Here is a 21,834-nt window from a genome sequence, read left to right as displayed (position 1 = left end):
TTCAGGGCATTATTCAATATCGTGTTTCTGTTCTGATTAGGAAAAAAATGAAGTACAATTTGTTTGACTTTAAATATTTTTGACTTTTGTATAGACTTGGACGACCTGCCCCATAGATTTTTTTTTGGGAAAATGGTTTTTGGCGCGAAATCTTGGCTACGCACCCCGGGTCGGAAAGGATGTCATTTGGTCTGCCACGCTGATGCGAAACAAAAATTAAACAAGAAATTGATGCTAGACACTCTTTATTAGATCATCATAGACATTTAGTAAAAAAATAATAATCAGCCAAAATCACATTTGTTTTTTTCCTTACTCAGAATTGTTTTTGATTTATTTTTATAGAATAAATACATAAAAACCTTATTCGCCGAAACGTCAAATGACACTATTTTTTGTTCTTGACTAGAATCTAATATCTAGGTATACGTCATACGTATTTACTTTTAATACCATAGACACTCTTAATCTAAGTCTAAGTTTACAATATTAAAGTCATATAGAAGGAATTTGAGCTTCCACATTAAAACAAAAAACTATCTTACCACAGATTGTAAATCCACGAAAGAAAAAACGGAATATATATTTTTTACTAAAAAACTATAACCAAAGTAAAATGGCGCCCAACGTGGGGCTTTTAGAAACACAGGTTTTAAGTACTTAATTGAAGGAATCACAGATTTAGTATACTCGTAGTACTCGTACATTAGATACCGTCAGCTAGACGTAGAATAATTTGACACCGATGACCTATTCTAAAACATTAAAATACTGCTCCAATAAAATACGGTAAAGCCCCATTGATAACATAGTCATTCCACAAGACTCGACCTTGTAAAGGTTGGTTTAGAGATGTTTGGAGTCTTCATAGCCAGTAATAGCCTAGCTTCATGTGTCTTCCTTAAGAATCTTGTTCGACTCGATTAATCCGACGAGAAAACGATTTTCGGTACAGGACCTCGCAGACGGGCCACTACTGTTGTATCGTCTTCGTGACTTTCGGATGATTCTTCGCAATTCAGTGTCTGGAAAGAGACAATTTAGTAATGTTATAATTAATTTTACAAACGGCATACTACTTTACATTATGCACTACATATAATATTGCTCCAACACGTATAACAACCATTGGAAACGCATTCAAATATTTAATTTAAGTAATTACAGTTTTCCCACGCGAAAAAATTCAAATTAAAACTGGTTGTCTAATGACTATGACGGCTGATATGTATGTTAGTTACTCCCCATTTCTATCGTTCTTGCCTGTCAGAGCATGATAAACTGACCTTGTTTTCTGAGACTACGGAAAGTTTTCTCCTGGACAGTGCACTGGCAGCTCGTAGCCTCCTCGCTTCCGTCCCCGCGGTTAGTCCTCCGCCCCCGCCACCGCTCTCGTTTGACTTTTTAGACAGGCTCGAGTTCCGCCGCCTCCTTAGGCCGGTTTCCTCGTTGATACTAGCTGATTTCCTTGCCTGTGAAACGCGTAAAAGTTTTAGTGTCTCATCAAGTATCTAATACCATTGGAGACAATAGTATTTTTCTAGAGTCAAGGGGGCAAAAATCTTTATCCAGCAATAAGAAACTCATTGACCTAAAACAATAGCCAGATATTACTGGCAGTTGGCAGGACTTCCTTGCTTGTTGAACTAATGGCGGCTGAAATCTCAAGGATGATAATGAAAACATGCATGGGTTTTCAAAAACCTACTTGCCTTGCCGCGTTCTGGTAGATAAGCTGGTAAGCAATGTAAGTATGCCGTCAGAGCAGTTTGAGTACCTGCAACTTTATGAAGTAAGGATGATGTACCTGTGGCGCGGCCGTGCACTGCTTTTTACTTTTCGATTGGCGTTTGCGAATATACGATTTTCGTTTCGGCTAATCCGTTGGAGAACAAGCGCCGTCTCTTTATGGTTCAGTAACGCGCCATAATATTCATAAGTCATTGCGGTCCAACGCGAACGGGTTCGAATAACTACGTGACCTGTGGGATAATGAAGGAAGGATGTACCTGTCGCTCGGCCATACGCTGCTGAGCGTGCCTCGCCGCATTCTGCCGGATGATCTGGTCAGCACGCCGTCGGAGCACGAGAGCCGCCTCCTTGTGGTGAAGTAACGCACCGTATAGATCGTTGCGGGACAATGCGAACAGGTTCGAGTAACCACGTGACCTGTAAAATTATGGAGTAAAAATGTTCTATTTCAGATCTCATTAAGTATTGAAATTATCAAAAAGGTCTTAGACGACAGATGACTAATATAGAGTTCGAGTGCAGTTGAATTGTTTTTGTTATAGTTATCCGCAAAGTAGATCAATATTTTTCTTAAATAAAATTGGTGCCCAACATGGGGCCAGTGAGAAAGAAGCACGTACCTATTGATATTTTTGTGGTCGTACTTTGTATTATATATTTCTACCCCGACCGCAGTCCTAAAGCCTTTGGTCCAAAATAAAATAGTTATTATTTGAATTGTGTAGTTGACTGACAAAACCAAAAATAACAATGGTAACTAACTATTGATAAGTACTTAGTTACTTATTGAACTTGTGGACCATAGTTGTAGTACCTACTGTTGGGTGGTTTTGCTTGCTTACCTTATAAATTTTAACTCACCTGACTGTAGCGGTTCGTCGTCTCATCCCATCAATGCCGAGCAAACTGATCTCTCCGAAAACACAACCTTCGCCGAGTGTAGCCAGTACTTCGTTTTCATCTGGCGACATCACCTGCTTCCACACATAAAAATGGCTTAGGTATAATATGATTTTACGCGTACAAAGTGTAAAACGGTTACCACAATGATGCGTTTCTGCACAGCGAGCGAGACAAAACTTTAGATATTTAGAACATGTTACTCGAATAACATAAACCGTTTTTGTTACAACAATAAGTTAATATTGAGGTACTCAAGTACCACTCAAGACATCCTACTTGTATACATTAACACTTAAGAGAATTAATAATTTGCGCTACTTAGTGAGAAGAAGACAAAACCAGAGATACTCACGTAGCACTGTCCAGATTTTATAATGTACATCTGGTGGCCAACATCCCCACGACGCACGATCACGTCCCCAGGCAGAAAGGAGACGGGTCGTAGCTTCAAAACCAGGTCACGCAGTAGAGAGTCCGAGCAGTCACGGAATAGTTCCACCTGTTTCAATTTATTGGTCATGACATGAAATAACATATTTATTCGTGGATTTTTATACGTCTCTTTAATCGCGGTTCATTCTTTGTCCAAGTACAATAGCCTTTAATGTTTAATCCTGGTCTAACGAACAGTGCACTTCCATACTGACGGTGTTTGATCTCCGCTATGAGGACCATCCCCTCGATGGCAGGGCGGCAATTGTCAGGTCCTCTATGAGTTTCTTGCATGCAGAGGATGTCACACTTATTTATCATGCACATGTTTGATAGGATAAGTTCTTTCTGGGCTGATATTCCTTCAATATTGATGGATATTATTGTCATACTTGGCCCCGAGAAGGGCCTTTTTCTCGATAGCATTCGTGGCATTCTGTAGCATATGTTGGCATTATTTGATCACCTTTGGTGTGCAGCAATCGGTTTCACGGCTGGTAGACCGCTACTCACGGGGAGGGCCCGAGCAGTAAGTTGTGGCTGTTAGCTCTGCTCTTCGGGAAGGCTTGCTGCATCCCCCCCAAAGATAATCTTCTGAGATGGGGTATTGGCCGACAAGGTGATATTTTCTGCGAGTGTGGAGTCCTCCAAACAACAAAGCACATGATCGAATGTTCCCTGTGCTCAACGATGTGCACTGAGGAAGATCTCCTGAGGGCTACACCCAGAGGGCTAGAAGTGGCAAAGCATTGGCAGACAAGAATTTAATTTAAAAAGTTTGATACCTTTACACGAATAAGAAGAAGATAGCCTTTAATAGCATTGCCGTACCATGCCGTGCAATTTTAGAGTTGATTTCTCTGAGGAGGTACGATGTTTTATTGAGTTCCAAATCCCATCATCCAACAAAATCAACAATGTGAGTATATCTCAAAATTAGATACACAAAGCAGTTACCTTGCTTAACGTAGACATATGCACTTCTAGAGCAACATCCTGCTTCATGTTGTGCGGCAGCGTGTTCAATATGTTTGACTCGTCTATAAACAGAAACAGTACCTACTCGTACAATTGATAAAACTTGCAGAGCACAAAATTGTGTCTTTTCAAATATTCGTTGGTTATATTTAGGCATTTTAATGCATATGTTAATAGTTAAAGCTAAATAATTTAGAATAATCCAGTTCCTTAACGTAAAATTAGGTACGTCAGCATCAAAAGTACGTGACATAAATTTCTGATATTTGATAAATTGTTAAAATTCGCGCTCAAAAGTATATCTTTTACAGTCTTAGTTATTCTATATTAAAGATGTCACTTTATGGCAAGCTGTTATAAAATGGTATACTTATGAAACGTTATTTAATCCGCTACTTTTGATGCTGACTGTACGTACGGTGGTAAAGTCAAGTTCGAGCAGGTCAACGAAAATACAGTTTGTAATTAAGTTCTTCTTAATCCTCAAGGTCTTATTGACCGAAGCGTTAGCAAAGGTCTACGTTTTGACTCGGGCAACGTGATTTCGTATGTTCTCCTCTACAGGTCGCAATTCTCAACTAAATCTCGTGAAATTGTAAGGGTTCAGTAGCTACATGGAATTTTTCTGTCATTTCGTTTTTTGGAAAATGTTCAAAATAGTGAAAATTGGCATAAAGGACTTAAGTGCCATTACGATACTTAAGACCATTGTAAGTACGCTGTGAAAATGGCTCAACGAAGTATTTTTTTGTTATTACATGTTTTAAGCTTAGCTCACAGCGCCATTCGTAAATAATTTTACCGAATTTTATCTTACCGAAGCACCGTTGTTCGTTCCAAGTGTAGTTAAACCAGCACGTCACACGCTGCTGAAGAGACGCGGGCATGTTCAGCTTTCGCAGGTATCGGGTGCACCCGTCCACCCTCTTACGATAATCCGTCTAAAATAAAATAAGTTTTTAGTCAGAAATGTCATTCTCGCATTAAGGTATGAATGGATTCATTCGTAAAGCGGCATACCTACATACAAAGAAGAAAATAAAAAAAATGACACCACAACGACGACCTAAAATACAACAAATAAAGTATGTTTGTAGCTCACCCGAGCTCTAGTAGCGGTGGCAATGATGTCTCGTATCTGGCCTATGAGCAGAGCGAATACAAACACACCCATCAGCCAAGCAACAGTCATGAACATGTACTCTCCAGGGTTCTCCGGTTTCGGGTTCTTTCCTGAAAAATGAAGTTGTTTGTTATATAAAGTGGCAAAGCGTCTATATGATTAAATTCTCACGATAATTTTCAGTGATTAAAGTACTTTTACGACGGTTAATGAGGAAAATCGAAATCGAATTGCCTATAGACATTTTTGTAGCGCTGCCATGGCAATCTTTGTACCTGCACATCCGGCACATATAACTAATTTCAAGCAAAAGTTATATTAGTCTACAAAAAGCATGATAATGTTAAATTCACATTTACCTATAGAAGTGGCAGTTTTGGTGGCGAAGTAGAAGCACCGAATGTAAGCATTGCCCTGGCCGTCATACACCCAATTGTTGATGCCGAGACCCTCGTAGGCGCTCATGGTGTAGTACGCGCATGCGTTCAGATGGATCAGGTAAAATATGTACACCAGAGTCTTGCCGATGCGGACCTAGTGAAACCAAATACCTTCATCTTAATTTCAATACCAGTGGGTGAAATGAAGGATATCAATTAACCTTTATTTGTAAGTAACAGGGTAAAAAAATAGAGTTAGAGTAAAAGGCTATTATAAATAATTTATTCATGGCATACGGATAAGTGTAGCAGGCCTTCATATTGGGGCATGTTTACACATTGATTAGTGTTTATTGCTAGTTCATATATTTGCTATTTATTTCGTTTAGTGGAGTTATTAAACTACACTATGACTTTTTAAGAATATCTTTGGGTCTCAAAACGGCCCAGATATTTTCACTTGTTTTACACCGTGGGCCAATTGAACCCAAAAGATTTGAAAGGTATTCTTGACCGCATTTAGAGACTAAAACCCATTTAGAGACGTTTCCTGAAACCGACTCGTTTTAGAGATAGGCACAATTTTTGTGAAAATTTGTATCTGTTATAAGTTAAGATTTGTACGGGAAGGTGAAGTGTTAAGAGTGTTAGTTAGTGTTGTGTGTAAGTTTAGTGAAAAACGCCTTTTTAGCTGTGACGCTGCCACTGTGTGACTTGGTATAGACATACCTACTGACAGACATTAAAGTTTTAAAGTAAACATGCAATTTTTATCTGTAAATATAAAAACTTTACTAAATCGTTGTAATGTTTTTTTTCAACAAGGTGTAAAAATAAATAACGTGTCGTGTGCAGCAAATACAACATTTTTTTTGGGGAATTTGGCCAAACTTCATGAAACATGTGTTGTTCCTTATGACCTAAGAAATCCGTGGTTAATATCTGTCGGATTTAATTGGTTTATGGTGTATAAATTACGTTTTTTTATATGCTTGCAAGAAATGAATTGCAAAAGTTATTCCATAATATGGAGTGAAATTTAATGAAAATTGCAAATTTTACAAATATAATACCATATTCTGTGTTGTTACTGACCACATATGGTGAAGACAGTACTCTGTCGACAGCTATATTAAACTCCCAGAAGGTTTGCAGTTTCAGCAGCCGAGGAAAGCGCAAGATGACCATATGCGTCCCAAAGTAGAAGTACAGGAAGTCCAGTGGAGTGAGGGAGATTATATCGAACTGAAATATAGAAGCTGAGTTCAATGACAATAACGCACTTTATACATTTGCTAAAAAGGTAAAAACTTTTATCTGTGATACATTACATTTGATATTCCTGTGCTGTAGTGCCAAAGCAGTAGCAGTTGTTGTCCATTGAAGGTGATGATGGTATTAAATGCACGTACATTATATGTATAAGTACCTATAGTAAGTATTAAGAGTTACAAATTTTATATTGACTTGAACCTGCGACCTTTGGGAACCGTTCAATCGCGCTTAACCAACTGAGCTACGGAAGCCTACCAAAAACGAGCAATTTTTTTATTTTCGTCCTTGAATAAAAAATAATAATAAAAAAATTGGTTTGGTAAGAGTTAGCCTCGAGCAATCTATCGAAAATATTTTACGTGCTTACATAATACCTGACTTTTATCTCAGCAATTCAGTGAAACAAAACGCACCTTATATTGTATTTTCTTCCTATAATTTCTCCTAGTCTCTCCAGGATCATCTACCCAGAACCCTTCATGGAGATACATGAGCCTGGGTTTGATAAACGCCACATCCAGCAGATACACCAGGTCGCAGAAGTAGTCGGCCATCATCCAGTGGACGGTGTTCTCTGGGGTCTGGTAAGGGAATGTGGCTCGTAGAACGATGCACCAGGCGTTGTAGCAGTAGCAGAATGTTACCAGGAGAAGCCAGGTGATGTAGAGACGTCCTGGAAATAAGTGTAATTGATCATCAGCCTGAGTTTGCGTAAATAATTTTTGTGACAGTTATAGGTTAAATAATGCGATTTGTTTTCATGCCAAGTTCTGCGTCAAGTATAGCGCTCATATGCAATATACCACTGCCAAGTCGGTGCGAATGAACATTTAGCATGGTCGGCGTAGGATTTTTGGCAAGTTATCATTTCTAGTGAATTGATGTCGTATCCTGTCAAGATTTTTAGTATGCAAATATTGAGGAACACCTTAATTCTCATGATGCATAAGCAAAGACGACCCAAACGCATATCTGCTGACATTGACATTAAACAAGTATGAGGGTGTGGTAAGTATGAGGTAACACTTGCAAGCGAATCTTCAAGTCCTTTTAGACAAACACAACCTCAGTTTTTATTGCCAAAAATAGTAGAAAGTTCCTGTTTCGAATGTTACGTTCTTCGTCTACGTTAATACTTCTTTACCTTGAGGATCGATAGTGACGAAGGGATCGCAGCAGTCGGGCAGCCTGAAGAAGCCCTTGCATTTCTTGGCGCGGGACGGCGAGGATGGTACCGGGCTTTGTGGAGTTTCTACGGCAGGCGGCTTCTTCTCTGGATGATTCCTGAAGACGTTACAAAGTTTTAAATTGTTTTAATTATAGTTAGATCTAATAACCATATAGGTAACTTAAAATATAGTGTTTCCTGGTGTTATAATATGAGAAAAAGAAATATCGGAAAATGAAGCATTTCGCTTCGGTGAAAAATACCTACTTAAAATCGGCAATTATAGTACCTAACTAGTTCATTTTTTACAGTGTATGTCACTATCATTAATTAGACATGCTAATAACTGCTTACAGTCCAGTGTAATGGACTCCAAAAAAATCGATTTTCGGTTTGTTTATTAATGAACATACTAATCTATGTAAGTACTCGTATGTACGCAAAGAGAAGACTACAACACTTTGATAGAAAATATTATAGTAAGTACCTACCATTTAGGAGGCTCTCCAATAATTTCAGAACGCTTGAAGTCTTTCAGCTCAGTTTCGTCATCTTCGAAAATCACGGTGTTGCCTTTGTACTCGTGCGGGGGACTTGATGGGAACAGGCGGACTTTCTTCGGTGGCAATAGAATTCTGAAAAAAATTAATGTATGTCAAAGTTAACCGTTGAGAAATAAAACAACTAAACGAGCTTGTCCTCTGATAAAAGGTTTTATAAGAGCTGGCGTCAGTTTTGTGAATCCAACTACGCGTCGCAAGACAAACCATATTTAAAAAGTATATTAGTACTTTTGTTATCATGTAACTTACCCTTTGCATTGAGCGTTCAAATCCCGAATTTCTGTCTTAGTTTCGTTGTTAGAATTTGTGTGTGTAATGCTGAAAACAGATAACAACTGATTATCTCAAACATTTCTATTAACAGGTAAGGAGAAGGAAAAGGGGAATAATCGTCAAATACAGGCAAATATTATTGTCCCTTAGTTAAATAATGGTAAATAATTAATAGAATAGGCGTTACTTTGCGGAAACCCATATTAATTAAAACGAAAGTATTACTTCGCGGATAAGCAAAGTAATAGGTACTTTTGTTTTAATAAAAAAATTGTCAGCTTATTTTCACGTGATCTATTTTTCTTTTATCTTAAGTACTCGGTTTTTAGTAATGAAGACTTGGACCAATGACCTCTTAGACTATTCTTGTTATCCGTTCATAACCATTCCTAAACATATCGAAACGTATCGATCGTAATCTCAACTTACGGCACATGAGCTGGAGAAGCCTCAGGGGTACACCACGAGCCGTATGGCTTGGGCGGACCGACATGGTTCTGGACTGGCTTGGAGGGCTCGGATGGGTGGACCGTGTGCTGTAAAAATATACATTTTATATAACTCGCATAGAATTATAGCATATCATATCCTTGCAAAGCGAAATTCATATTTTTCCCCTTGGGACTTGGGAGTAGTTTTTCGTTTTAAATATAAATTGGCAAGCCATTTCCATCAGTAGAAAAAGGTGTCAGACTAGACCTTCTATAGAAAATTTGAATTTCGCTCCTTTTTCTACTGACAATGTGGGTTTGCCAGAGTATAGTTCCCTTACTACACAGTTCGTAAATAGCCAATGGACCACAGATATGTTTGTAAATTCCAGGATTGAAAATAACAAGTTTTGACCTTATTTCAGTATTTACCTAGGAAATTTAGTTAATTTTAACTCCTTCGTATCCCGTTTATATTAAAATTGGGTACCTAGACGTACAGAAAGATATAAAACCTTTCTATATTCTGTTTCATCCTTAGAATAGATAAGCACAGGCCATTTATTGTTTACGGCCGTATCCTAACGGGCTTAAACGACATAACTGTAGCAATTAATATCGTCGTAAACCGGTCAAAGCCTCGCTGCAGGGGATCTATAGTCTAGTGCCCACTAAACGTCCGTCTTACTTATACTGGCTGGCTTTCTTAGTTGATCTAATGCGACAATTAAACAACTAGTGGATCTGTGAGCTGTATACCTCGCGACAAGCTTAGAAAATGTAAAAGAGAAAAATACTCAGTTCTTTGAGTAATTCGCACAGTGAGCTCACAGTGGTCATAAATGCCATATACCCTATTAATCGACAAAAAATATCGACATACGAAAACAATTTACTCGAGTTAAAGCGGAGGCCTTCGCTAACGCTTCAGTCAATTATAATAAATAAATATTATAGGACATTCGACTAAGCCCCAAAATAAGCTCAAGAAGGCTTGTGTTGTAAGTATTCAACGATATATAAGTATAATATATAATATAACTACTTAAAATACATAGAAAACATCTGTGCTCATCAAACAAATAAATGTCCTGATCGGGATTTGAACCCGACCCATTGGCTTCATGGGCAGGGTCACTCTCGAGTAGGCTAATTTCGGTTGCCTTGCCTTGCATCCTTAGGGCTCCTCTACACGATGGCCCAGCGTAGGCCAGTCCAAGGGACGCAGCTATGCGGTGAAATGAGATAGCAATATCACTTGCTCCCTCTAACGCATAAATGCGTCCCTAGGACTGGCCTACGCTGGGCCATCATGTAGAGGAGCCATTATACTTTGCATTCGGTTGCATCCTTATACTTTACATGTTACGTGATGAATAACTACAAAATAAATTACTACATATGGCTCGGGAACCACATAACCACTAACCGAGTGTTATAGTGCCATACCAACATATAAAACTGGCTAGAAAGCGAGGCCGTTTAAGTCATAATACGAGTATACACTAGCAATCCTATTCAAATTCAAACCTAATTCAAAATCACCTTGTTGTAATGCATTTTCCCTACTTGGCAAAAGCTTAACAGCTTTAAATTGATCAAAATAGGTGTCCAAAATAAAATCTTTATAAGGATTTTTCCATTAAAGTTGTAGGAATTTAAAACACACCTGTATTACATATAATGTACATATCTATCTAGTTGTAGTTATAGTCCTAGGTATACAACTTATATAGTTATAATATATGAGTAGCGAGTACTTATATTACACATATACTAAACGTGATTTGAACGGCCGCGACGACCTAATTTTACGTCGTTTTTATTGAAGTCGTAAACAATAGAATTATTAGTATTCCACCCCACTATGGCTGTTCCCTGTCCCTTTTAGCCGATTGATTCCAGACACCTACGCTTGTTGCCAAGCGTGCAGTAGTTTAGTGCCCGTACAGACGTATAAATCATAATTCCACCCTAAAACATTGTGTAAACAAACAAAATGATTGAAACACTTTAAACCCGATTACTCGAGGGTCAGACGTAATGACGCCTGATTGGACGATGACTGTATTGTATGGACGTAAGTACATTGGAGAGCAGAGGTTCGTATGTCTTTTTACCAACAGTGGAAGAGTTTGCGATAACTCAAAAACGGCTTATCTGCCCATATTGGCTATTTATCCATGCCAATTTGTAGCTTCCTATCTAGTTCCTAGCACTAACGATCACGCAGCAATGCCTCGAAAGGACGGACAGACGGTCATGGCAAAACTATAACTATTCCTAGTTGACTACGGAACCCAAAAAATTGATTTTTATAGGAACACTCGCTTGTGCCTGTCTGTATGCCTGACATTCGTCTGTCACAGCGAATTTTTTTTAGAGAACATTTGATTATAGGATCTAGTTCAGTGTAAGTCACATAGGGACGGCCAAAGAATACAATACTCACAAAGCGGATAATGCCAAGCTTGAGTTGAGGGAGACATTTTTACAGAAACAGTATAATTCCCTGTAGGTTTAAAAACTACTAGCTCTGTGTCAGGTTGTTTAGCGGTCATAAAGCGTCGGTAATGAAGAATTGTTTGCACCCGCAAAGGGAAAGCACTTAGCGGCACTCGGTATTCAAATCACACGGAGGCTAATTCGAACGCCCTTGAGGCGCCGATTGAAACGCGCCATTGAGTTGGTGTTCGTAGTTTTATACATAACTATAACAGTGACTGCTTTTTTACCTGGCTGTAAAATAGAAAATACCCATTTTGAAAGTGTTCATGCGGTTATGGCATCTGCTCACGATGCCGCGTAAAATCCACTTAGGTACCTTTCACACAAATACAATGCTGTTTTTCTCCTCCACTTGTTATCTTTTTTCTTCAATTGCATCTTGTTAGGTGATGATTCCTGGGATAAAAAGTATTATAAAAAAAGGTAGTATACAGGGCAAATATTTTTCTTACCGATTTCTGAATCAGGTCCCATGGGTGTCACTATATAGACTTTACACTGTATTTATATAAATGTCATTCAGGTGTGTCCAGAATCGTTCGCCAGGGCTTTCCCTCTATGGGCAAACCCGTAGTGCCCCGCGATCAGTTGCACGAGACGAATGTTTGTTTTTGGCTCCGTGGTTATAAAATAATGATAAACTTCATGATTTTTTTTCGTATTTTATCTCTGATTATTAGTAGCCAGATACGAGTAACTATCTTATATAAATTTTTAATTATATTAATTACAAAAGTTGTTAATAAATATCCTTAGTAGGCCCCATGCTTCCTTATTTTCCCTAATATATGGTAAGGTTGCCGAGCACATCTAGTTTTTTTAATGCAACTGTAAAATGTAATTGCTCTATTATGTAAGTAATTATTATAATAATTAAATAAAAAATAATTCTTAGATTTTTATTTGTTTATTTATTTCCAAAATTCTGTATGAGATGAGACTAGCTCAGGACTGGAATAGATAGATAGATACCCTGCTTTCTAATATGGCTGAAAGTCATTTTGTTAAGTGGTCGATATAAGAAGATACTCGCAAACAGACGTCAAGTGAAAAAACTTTCCAAATGACTAAAACTAATTAAGACGTGGTTACACAGCGCTATATAGTCAGGTATGTATTGTATGTGGGGGGTGCGATTCCTGTCTTCCAGTTAGCCAGGACCACATATACCTAATAGTAAAATAGAAATAAATTCTGGGGTAACGTAGGAACATTGTGTGTGTGGGTTCCTAACCCTGTGTGTCAGTCAAAGGTTTTTGAAAATGGTTTTTATGAGGCTTCCCAAATCGGCGTTTTTTTAAATCGTGAATTTAATTAGGGTGAACTACTAGTAAAAGTCTTACAACTTAAATGGCCTATATGCCATTTGATTATAGTAACTGTAGTCTTTTAGTTTAAGAGAATTTAACTTCTTATTAAATAAAAAAAACTATGTAACCCCTTACGCTATATGCCAACAAAACCATTTTATGCCAAAAATACCTTACATCATTTTGACTCTTCTGAAACATAGCTAATAACCACCGCAAAAAAGCTCGCTTTTACGTAAAAAAAACCGTATCAAAATCGGCCAATCCATTGGAGAGCTACGATGCCAGTGATGCCACAGACAGATAGACAGACAGACATTGGTTGCAAACATATAATACCCCTCTTTTTGCGTCGGGGGTTAATAATAGAAACGGAAAAATACTACTGTTTCCACTTGCTTTTTTTACGGGACTTTTGTGACAGAAAAGTTGATTGACCCGGTGTAGTTGCTTAACAAATGACGTCCGGTCAAACAAATAATGTCAGCCCACAACACCAATACGGGGAAGCCCTCCCATCAATCATTGGGATACCATGACAGTGTTGGTCAAACACCGTAATGAAGCGAATTAGTCCAAAGCCTAATAGACCATTACCTTAGAGTGATTAATTGCTAATTACTTAGTTTATTTACTCGAAAAACAGTATTCGATAATGTAAAGTATACTCTGTCACAGCGACCTGGTCAGTAGAAAAAGGCGGCAAATTAAGTTAAAGTAGAAAAAAACCGGGGCGATGAAAAATTGCAGTCAAATAAAGACAACAAAATCGTTAAATTTTACGTAAGTAGGTAGTTTATTAGCGAAATTATTTTTATTTCTTAAGTTATACTTTATAACGGATTCGTGATTATATTATACGTAATAATCTTAGTCGAAATTTGTGTTCCGTTTTCATATTAATTAATAACTTGTTAGTAATTAGTTTCTTTAGTATAATAGAAATATAAAATAGTATAATATAGCTTTAGTTTTATTTTTATTATTTTCTTTGTCCCGCTAATGTTTTGAAATAAAGTTTTTATCTATCCATCTATCTATATTAGTAGTTTCGTATAAGAACAAGATTTTAGGTAAGTATCATTTATATTATGTTTTCATTTCTGATGCTCTGAAAGTGGGTCGTTGTTCTAAAAAGTGTGCAGAAAATTATACGTTTCTGCACTAAAGATTCTCTAATGCAGAAAGCACTAGAGCATTTTACTTTACCAGTACCTTTTTGTTCTTTTATATTACGATAAGCAATTAAAATTGGATATTAATAGTTATTTGTACAACAAGAGAGCAAAGTTTGATATTTCTTCGAGTGCTTGTATTGAGTCCCGTGCCAGTCAAAGATTCTGTAATCTAATTTAGGATCTTAAGCGTAATAAGGATCTCAAAAGCGCACGAGTTGTAAATAACTTTGATCTCGTGTAGTACACAAAATTATTCACGTCAGTCAGCCATCAAAAAATACAACCTGAAAAATGTAATCCAGACGGACGGATCAATATTTCACTCATGTTTTCTGATGGTATTCTAACAATTAACTTTAATTACCGCAATAAAACACAACGAAAGAAATTTCAATAAAATAATATGAAAATAATGAATTAACGAACATCAATGGACAGTTCAATCGACAACTTTTTTTTGTTCTGCTAATGAATATCATAAAATAATGGCTTGTTAAACGGTTTTGTAAAAATGGCTATTTTATTGTTCAAGTTTTTAAACGTTATAATTTGTAATGAATAGTTTGTAGTTTGACACCATGCATCATTTTTTGCGTTGAAGTTAAAAACCAATTCTACCAACAATGCCCTAACTTTCGGCGTTAAGTTAATTGAAACTAATTATTGAACAATATGTCTGATGACCCTGACCTAATTATTATTAGGCGTGTGATCAGTGTCCATGTTCGTTAATTGGCTGCGGTTAATTTTGACATTAGGCATATTATCAGGGACAGGGTGGTCGAGTCCGGAAAATTATCACTTTTGCGTTATGAACTTATGATAGTTCGGTTCGGATATACAGTTAGCATACAAAGTAAGTTTTAATTTTTAAAAAGGATTATTTTCCTCATACATCAATGGGATAAGTTTACGATATTTTTCCAATATTTCGCAAATTTTGAAAACGTTCCATCGGTGCATCAGTGAGGTAAAAAATAAACTCAATTTATTTCCATGAAATTGTTTACCGTTGTCCCGTACAAACCCGAATTTTCTAAAGATTTGCAGGTACAAGAGTTTCCTTTTCTGTGACTAATGGACAAAAATATGCACATAAGAATAATCGCCTGCTTTAAACGCCGAAAAATAGTCGTAACCCAGGAAATAAAATGCGTCCGTATGGGACAGCCCGTGGAATGCTCCAGCACCCATTTTAGGGTTCCGTAGCCAAATGGCAAAAAACGGAACCCTTATAGATTCGTCATGTCCGTCTGTCTGTCCGATTATGTCACAGCCACTTTTTTCCGAAACTATAAGAGCTATACTGTTCAAACTTAGTAAGTGGATGTATTCAATGAACCGCATTAAGATTTTTACACAAAAATAGAAAAAAAAACAATAAATTTTGGGGGTTCCCCATACTTAGAATTGAAACTCAAAAAATCTTTTTTCATCAAACCCATACGTGTGGGGTATCTATGGATAGGTCTTCAAAAATGATATTGAGGTTTCAAATATAATTTTTTTCTAAACTGAATAGTTTGCGCGAGAGACACTTCCAAAGTGGTAAAATGTGTGTCCAAACTGGTAAACTGTTGAACGAGATCTAGTAAGTAGTTTTTTTAATACGTCATAAATGGTACGGAACCCTTCATGGGCGAGTCCGACTCGCATTTGGCCGCTTTTTTTCCAAATGTAACTTAAAAATATATATATTCTTTAATTGGAAATGAATCTTATAAGATACATATTTTTAATAATTAAGTATTAACATTTTATAAAAGACAATCCTTTTGCTCTACCTAGTAGATGCAAACTACGCTCAAATATATTTTTTTTCAGGTTTTAATTTCCAGTTTGATTTTCTTTCAATCAGCAAATAAATCCATGGAAAAAAGTGGTAAGTGGAAACCGTAGATTTAGAATCGACATTAATAAGTATCTTCACTTTAACGTTGTGCCACTGAGGCCCAGTGCATCCAGTGATTCATTTATGAGGAAAGGTAAACTGAGTCGATGTAGTTACATCGTAGGGATGGTAGAGTTATTACAATATAGCGTTTTTATCGTCCTTGTATCTCCGAGCCCAGAGCCAAACTCACCGTCTAAACAGTCCGACATCAGTACCCCTAGTGTAAATTTTATCGACATCATAACGTGACGAACGCGTTTGCGTTAAGTCTCATTTTGTATAGGATTTTGAGTTTCCAAAACGTCCCGCTTGGCGCGCTCTTTCTAAATCCAATACAAAATGAGACTAAACGCAAACGCGTACGTCACGTTTCAAAATCGAATTTATTTACACTAGGGGTACCGTAATACTCAGTATACTTATACTGAGTACTGATGTAGGACTGTTAGGTACTTACCTATGTAGAAACCTAAATTATGCGGGTCTTGATTATTCTTTATATGGAGGACACTACTTTATTTATTTATTTTTCGTATGACTGTATTACATGTTAGTGGATACAAAAGTATAGAATATAAATAACAATTTAACAAGTAAAATTATGCCGCGTCTTCAGTCAGGGTACAGAAATCATTCACTTATGGCCTATGTATTTTGTGAAGGGACAATCCAGCACTATGTATTCGATGAGCTGGGTGACACCGTGACACTTGCAAGCACTCGCAGTTCGTGGCTACTTAATACTAAATTGCATTCCAACAAATTACATGATATATAACTCGGGAAAAAAATATAGCGAAACTTCATAAACATACACAATGGTTACCTTGCCTTTATTTGCTATCGTAATCAATCAACTCCAAGGTACCTTTTTCCTTTTCAAATTCCAACAAAAACGTTTCACACGAAATGGTTAAAGTCTCCACTGAGAATACATACCACATCAACTTTTATTTCCATTTTCTTCGCTAGTAACCAAAAGCATAAACGCACGGTTTATATAAGTAGCCAACTGTTTAAAAGTATTTAAATACTTTGCACTTTTGTTAATAAAAAAGGCCCGAAAAAAAGTTTAAAAATTTTCCCGCGTTTTTCCGCACGTGTGGTCCGGCCGGAAGTTTTCGTGCCACTGTTTTATTCGATTGAAACTTGAAGCTAGTTTCATTCGGCCAACACAACAACAGGCGTGGACCGCCTGTTGAATCGAATTAAGTTGAAAGTAAATTCTATTGCTCAATAAATACCTACCAGTGTCACTTTCAGATAGGGTTGGAAAACGATTTACTCCAAGAATTATCTACTTCGGAACGAAGTGGATTTCAGTGAAGATCTGTACCCTAGGTAGGGCACCTAGTATCGGTTTTATGTCTTCAGCATTATTTAGCACTTGTTTCTGTTCTACCTGTTTTTGAAATTGCACATCTTGTGATATAGTCTGCTATTTGTAGTTATTTTATGACTATTTAAAATTGTTATGTCTTTTTTTTGATATCGATTCGCGGATGTAGCGGTAACACAAGAGAGTAGGTATTAGGTACCTTTGCCAATCATCAATTGTTGACCCTCTTCCACAAATGCTTAAATTTGGATATGCATAGAATAAGTATAAATATAGTTCGGCTAACCAATACGAGTAGAATAGAATAACTCAGAAAAAATAAGGTACGAGTAACTTTACTTTTTAAACCGACTTAATTTTTTTATTTATTTATACCTTTATTTCAGGCAACTAGTGACCCATAGATAAATACCTTAAGGCTAGCCTTAAGGTATGTATCTATCTATACACATTATAAAAATATATTTTAAAATTAAATACTACAAATCACGTTATTTTACGGCGGCATGCACTATTTATCATAACACACGCACCCTTTGAGACTGTCATTAACCGACTTCAATTTCATAGAAGGAGCGGAGGTTCTGTATTCGGTTGTGGCAATTTTTTTAAAATGTACGTTCACCGATTATTCCGCCACCCGTGGTCCGATTTGAGTAATTCTTTTTTTGTTTGAAATGAGTTACTTCCAAGATGGTCTCATAATATTTTTGGTTCTGATCTGATGATGGAATCCATGAAGAATTGAGGGAATTCCTCAATTTTTAAAGGCACATGTATGGTGATTTGACTGTATCCTTAAGAAACTTAAGCATTTCCTCTCGAAAACTACCAATTTGATGTAGTGTAACTGTAGCGAGTTTGACTCTACATCTTAGCTGACGTTTTCGTAACTTCCTTTCTATACACCTCGCTCGCACTAATAAAATGCAAGTACGAGCGAGATGCATAGAAAGTAAGTTACGCTAGCGAATATGTCAGTGTCAAACTCGTGGTAAGGCTACTTACTGATTAATTTTTTTTCTCTGTTTTGTTTTGTCTGTTTTATGTGCAATAAAGTCACGTACATAATATACATATATTATGAAGATCACGAGCAATATGTTTTTTTTTTTTTAGTTTATTTCACAAATCACAATATACAATGTACTTATAATTAAAGTTTCGCCAAACTGTATAACAGTTTGTTGGCGATGCGCTCCAACTAAACTAAAACAATAATAGGTACTGCTTGAGACCCATATATCGACAACACAGCTGTCACCCGGCCAATAATAAACCGTATTTCGACGCAATAAGCTGTCACAGCATTTGTCCGGTAAGTAATACCTACGCCGCACGGCTCACGCTAAATTATTGTTATTTCCGCGAGTAAAGGTGCAACTTATCTCTTATAATTTTTTATGATTTTTGATGTAGGTGGTGTTGGAAATAAGAGGTGAGGTGACTTCAAACATATCAGTTGGTAACGCATATACTTAAAAAAAACACATAATATTTTATTTAATCCTTTTTGAAGTCGGTTTACTTTTTTTTTGTAAAAACTTTTTATCGTAAGAATGATGACATTTGTGACTCGAAAAAAAGCAATAGTGTTAGTTCCATCGGTCCTACCTATAGGACTATAGGACTTAAGTATTAAGTTCGATGAAAAAAATCATGTTCAATTAGAACCATAGACATTTTAAAACAAAGTTTGGAGGTGGCAATTGGGATAGCTAAATAGAGCATGGAAATCTTCGCTCCTCCTCTCGTCATGGCCACACATCTGCCAAATACCTAGCTCTTAGATTTTAGTCATTAGTTCTTTTTTTTCTTTAGTACCGAATTAACATAGTTTTAAAGTTTATACATACTAATAACGTTTGTAGAGTCTGTGCGGAAAGAGAAGAGTCATGGAATGTATGGGGCCCAATACATTCCACAACTCGTCTCTTTCCGAACAGACTATACTTATCAGTGATCTGAAACAAACTTTTTTTTAGCTACATGTATTGAAACTTTAGTAGGAACCAAGAAGTTACATTACCCATATATGTATAGGTCAAGTGTGAAGAATTTGTTTATTGTAGCTATTGAAGCTATTAGTTTATTATAGGTATGCTGCTGCTGCATAGAGGTATGGAATAATCTTATAGGGAAATGGGGCCAATGAGAAACAAGTTTTCATAGCACGAAAAAAGCGCGAGGGCTATAGCGGGAATAAAGTGGTCAAGAATGTCAGAACCATGCAGGCCATTGTTTAAAAAAAAACCGGTCAGGTGAGAGTTCGTTTTACTTGCGCACCGAGGGTTCCGTAGAAACTGTAAATTATCTTGTGAATTAAAAAGGGGATAAACTTTTGATCAGAAGTACCTATACTAAGTTATTTGTGTACAGGGCCATCTATCGACAAATTGTCTAACTAATTTTCCCGCTGTAATCCACGTATGTTGGTTTTTCGAGGATAATTCTCTATCATGTGAACCGATTTAGAAATTGTTCTTTAATTGGAAAAAAGGTGTCTTTAATGAAATCTCATAGAAATTTCAAGTGTAATAAACAGACGTAAAGTTGGTTAAATTGCAAACTGAATACGGAAATATTTTATGTTAATGAAAAAAAAGGTATCAAGATAGGGGTCTTATCAATAGAATTGAATATTATAACTGCCATATAGGGCTGCGCATGCGGTAAGGGGTTAAATAGATAAAAATATAAGTAACATATAGACTACCTAGCTTGCATATTATAGGAGCTTCGTCTGCCAACAAACCACTCTGTGGTTTGGCAGAAGTATATTGTAAATATTTATAAGGCATGAAACGTGAATAAACGTTTATTTATTTATTATTTTTATTATTATTATATTTTTCCTGTATTGTATTTTTTTGACATAGTAATGTTATTATTATGTCAAAATTTCATAATTTTTCTTCGGTAAACTTCGGAGATAAGAGGGGGGAAATGGTTCACTATGCAAAAAAATGTTTTGGAATGTACAATTTGAGGTCGTTCAAATGATACCCCACTTGACCTACTCACCAAACTTTGAAATTTTGACCCCTCTTCATATTGGGCATTTTCCGTAGTTAATAAAAAAAAATACGTTCAATATGCCTTTCAATCGCTGCTTTCAATGTGCAATGTGTTGTTCATAACTATTCCAAATTTCGAATCTTATAGTTACATCTGTAAACTTACATGTACAATTGTACCATCTCACAATAAATGATTACTGAAATAGAGTTACATACATACTTAAGAGCCCGGTAACGATTTTAGACCAAAAATGTAAAATTGATAGATTTAGTCGTTGAAATTGTACACTTTTTTGTTACGTAATATCTAAATAAATAACAAGTATTGGTTTCTATTAGCTCGTCTTCTCATCTTGCCTTTTAATAATGAGGTCGCAAGCGTACATCCCTGTAAAATGTGACGAGTAGGGACTACTACTAATTAAGTGAATCTGTTTTCAAAAAAGTGATTTATTAACATGAAAGATAAAACAAAACGTGCTAATAGAAACGAGTACTTGTTATTTCTAGTAGTTAACAAAAGGTATACAATTTCATTGACTAAATCTATAAATTTGACATTTTTGCGTCTAAAATCGATAACGGCCTAGTGAAATTACGTAATCTACCCAAATTGCTATTTAAAGACAATTCAATACAAAATATAAGTTATATACTCTTACTAAGATTTGCATAGAATAGTCATAACATTGTGATTTAGGTACCTAAGTACTTGTCCAGGTTCTATCATATCATACTTCATACAGTTAATTTAGTTGAAAGCTATACAACTGCGTCACATTCATACCTACCCACGACAGGTACTATAACTGGAGTATTGACGGAGATTTATTTCCTTTCTGACCGCGACCTTGACATTAACCAAGACTTCGTACCACATATACCATAGTAAGCACAAAGCAATGCAGTACCACGAACTTTTACCTCGTTGCCTTCCATATTTGTTTATATAGAGACCTTTTTCTATTTAGAATTAGAATGAAAATAATTAATTAAAGCATAACTTACCCGCTGAAGTCGAAATCGCAGCCCCATCACCATCTTGTTCACGATCAAGTTAACCTATTATATAATTAATTGTCCCTGTACATTTTATTTCCCTTCGTCACGGTAAAACAGAAACCAAATCAAAGACTTGCCGATATCATATCACTTGTCAATTTTATTGCCGTGAACGATTTTTGACTGGACCAAAATAAAAATACACCTATTGAGCTGAACTTGCGAGGCTTGGACACACATTTTGATTTGTTCGCATTACCACAATGTATGGGGCGAGATGTAAATATTTGCGAGCGACCAATTTA

The 21,834-nt window shown here is 36.5% G+C and overlaps 1 protein-coding gene across 2 annotated transcripts; it reads right to left on the bottom strand.

Annotated features, from left to right (window-relative positions):
* Positions 1-228: 228 nt before the first annotated feature.
* On the bottom strand, positions 229-21,757 carry LOC133518054 (cyclic nucleotide-gated cation channel beta-3-like). Of its 2 annotated transcripts, none has more exons than XM_061851617.1 (16): positions 21,536-21,757; positions 9,277-9,383; positions 8,824-8,892; positions 8,503-8,646; positions 7,988-8,127; positions 7,257-7,516; positions 6,664-6,813; positions 5,548-5,722; positions 5,168-5,298; positions 4,883-5,006; positions 4,045-4,127; positions 3,008-3,154; positions 2,614-2,726; positions 2,010-2,169; positions 1,287-1,472; positions 229-1,025 (listed from the first exon to the last, which is right to left on the bottom strand). In XM_061851617.1, exons 1-16 carry the CDS (start codon positions 21,566-21,568, stop codon positions 924-926), a joined length of 2,124 nt encoding a protein of 707 aa, XP_061707601.1. In that variant the 5' UTR covers positions 21,569-21,757; the 3' UTR covers positions 229-923. The 2 variants fall into 2 exon arrangements, with proteins under 2 accessions (XP_061707601.1, XP_061707602.1); XM_061851618.1 differs by lacking the exon at positions 21,536-21,757 and adding an exon at positions 17,108-17,311.
* Between the last annotated feature and the right edge of the window lie 77 nt (positions 21,758-21,834).

The sequence above is a fragment of the Cydia pomonella genome, chromosome 5, assembly GCF_033807575.1.
Source record: "Cydia pomonella isolate Wapato2018A chromosome 5, ilCydPomo1, whole genome shotgun sequence".
Classification (NCBI taxonomy): Eukaryota; Metazoa; Arthropoda; class Insecta; order Lepidoptera; family Tortricidae; genus Cydia; species Cydia pomonella.
The sequence above is the reverse complement of the archived record's forward strand: the minus strand, read 5'-3'. Positions and strand labels throughout refer to the sequence as shown.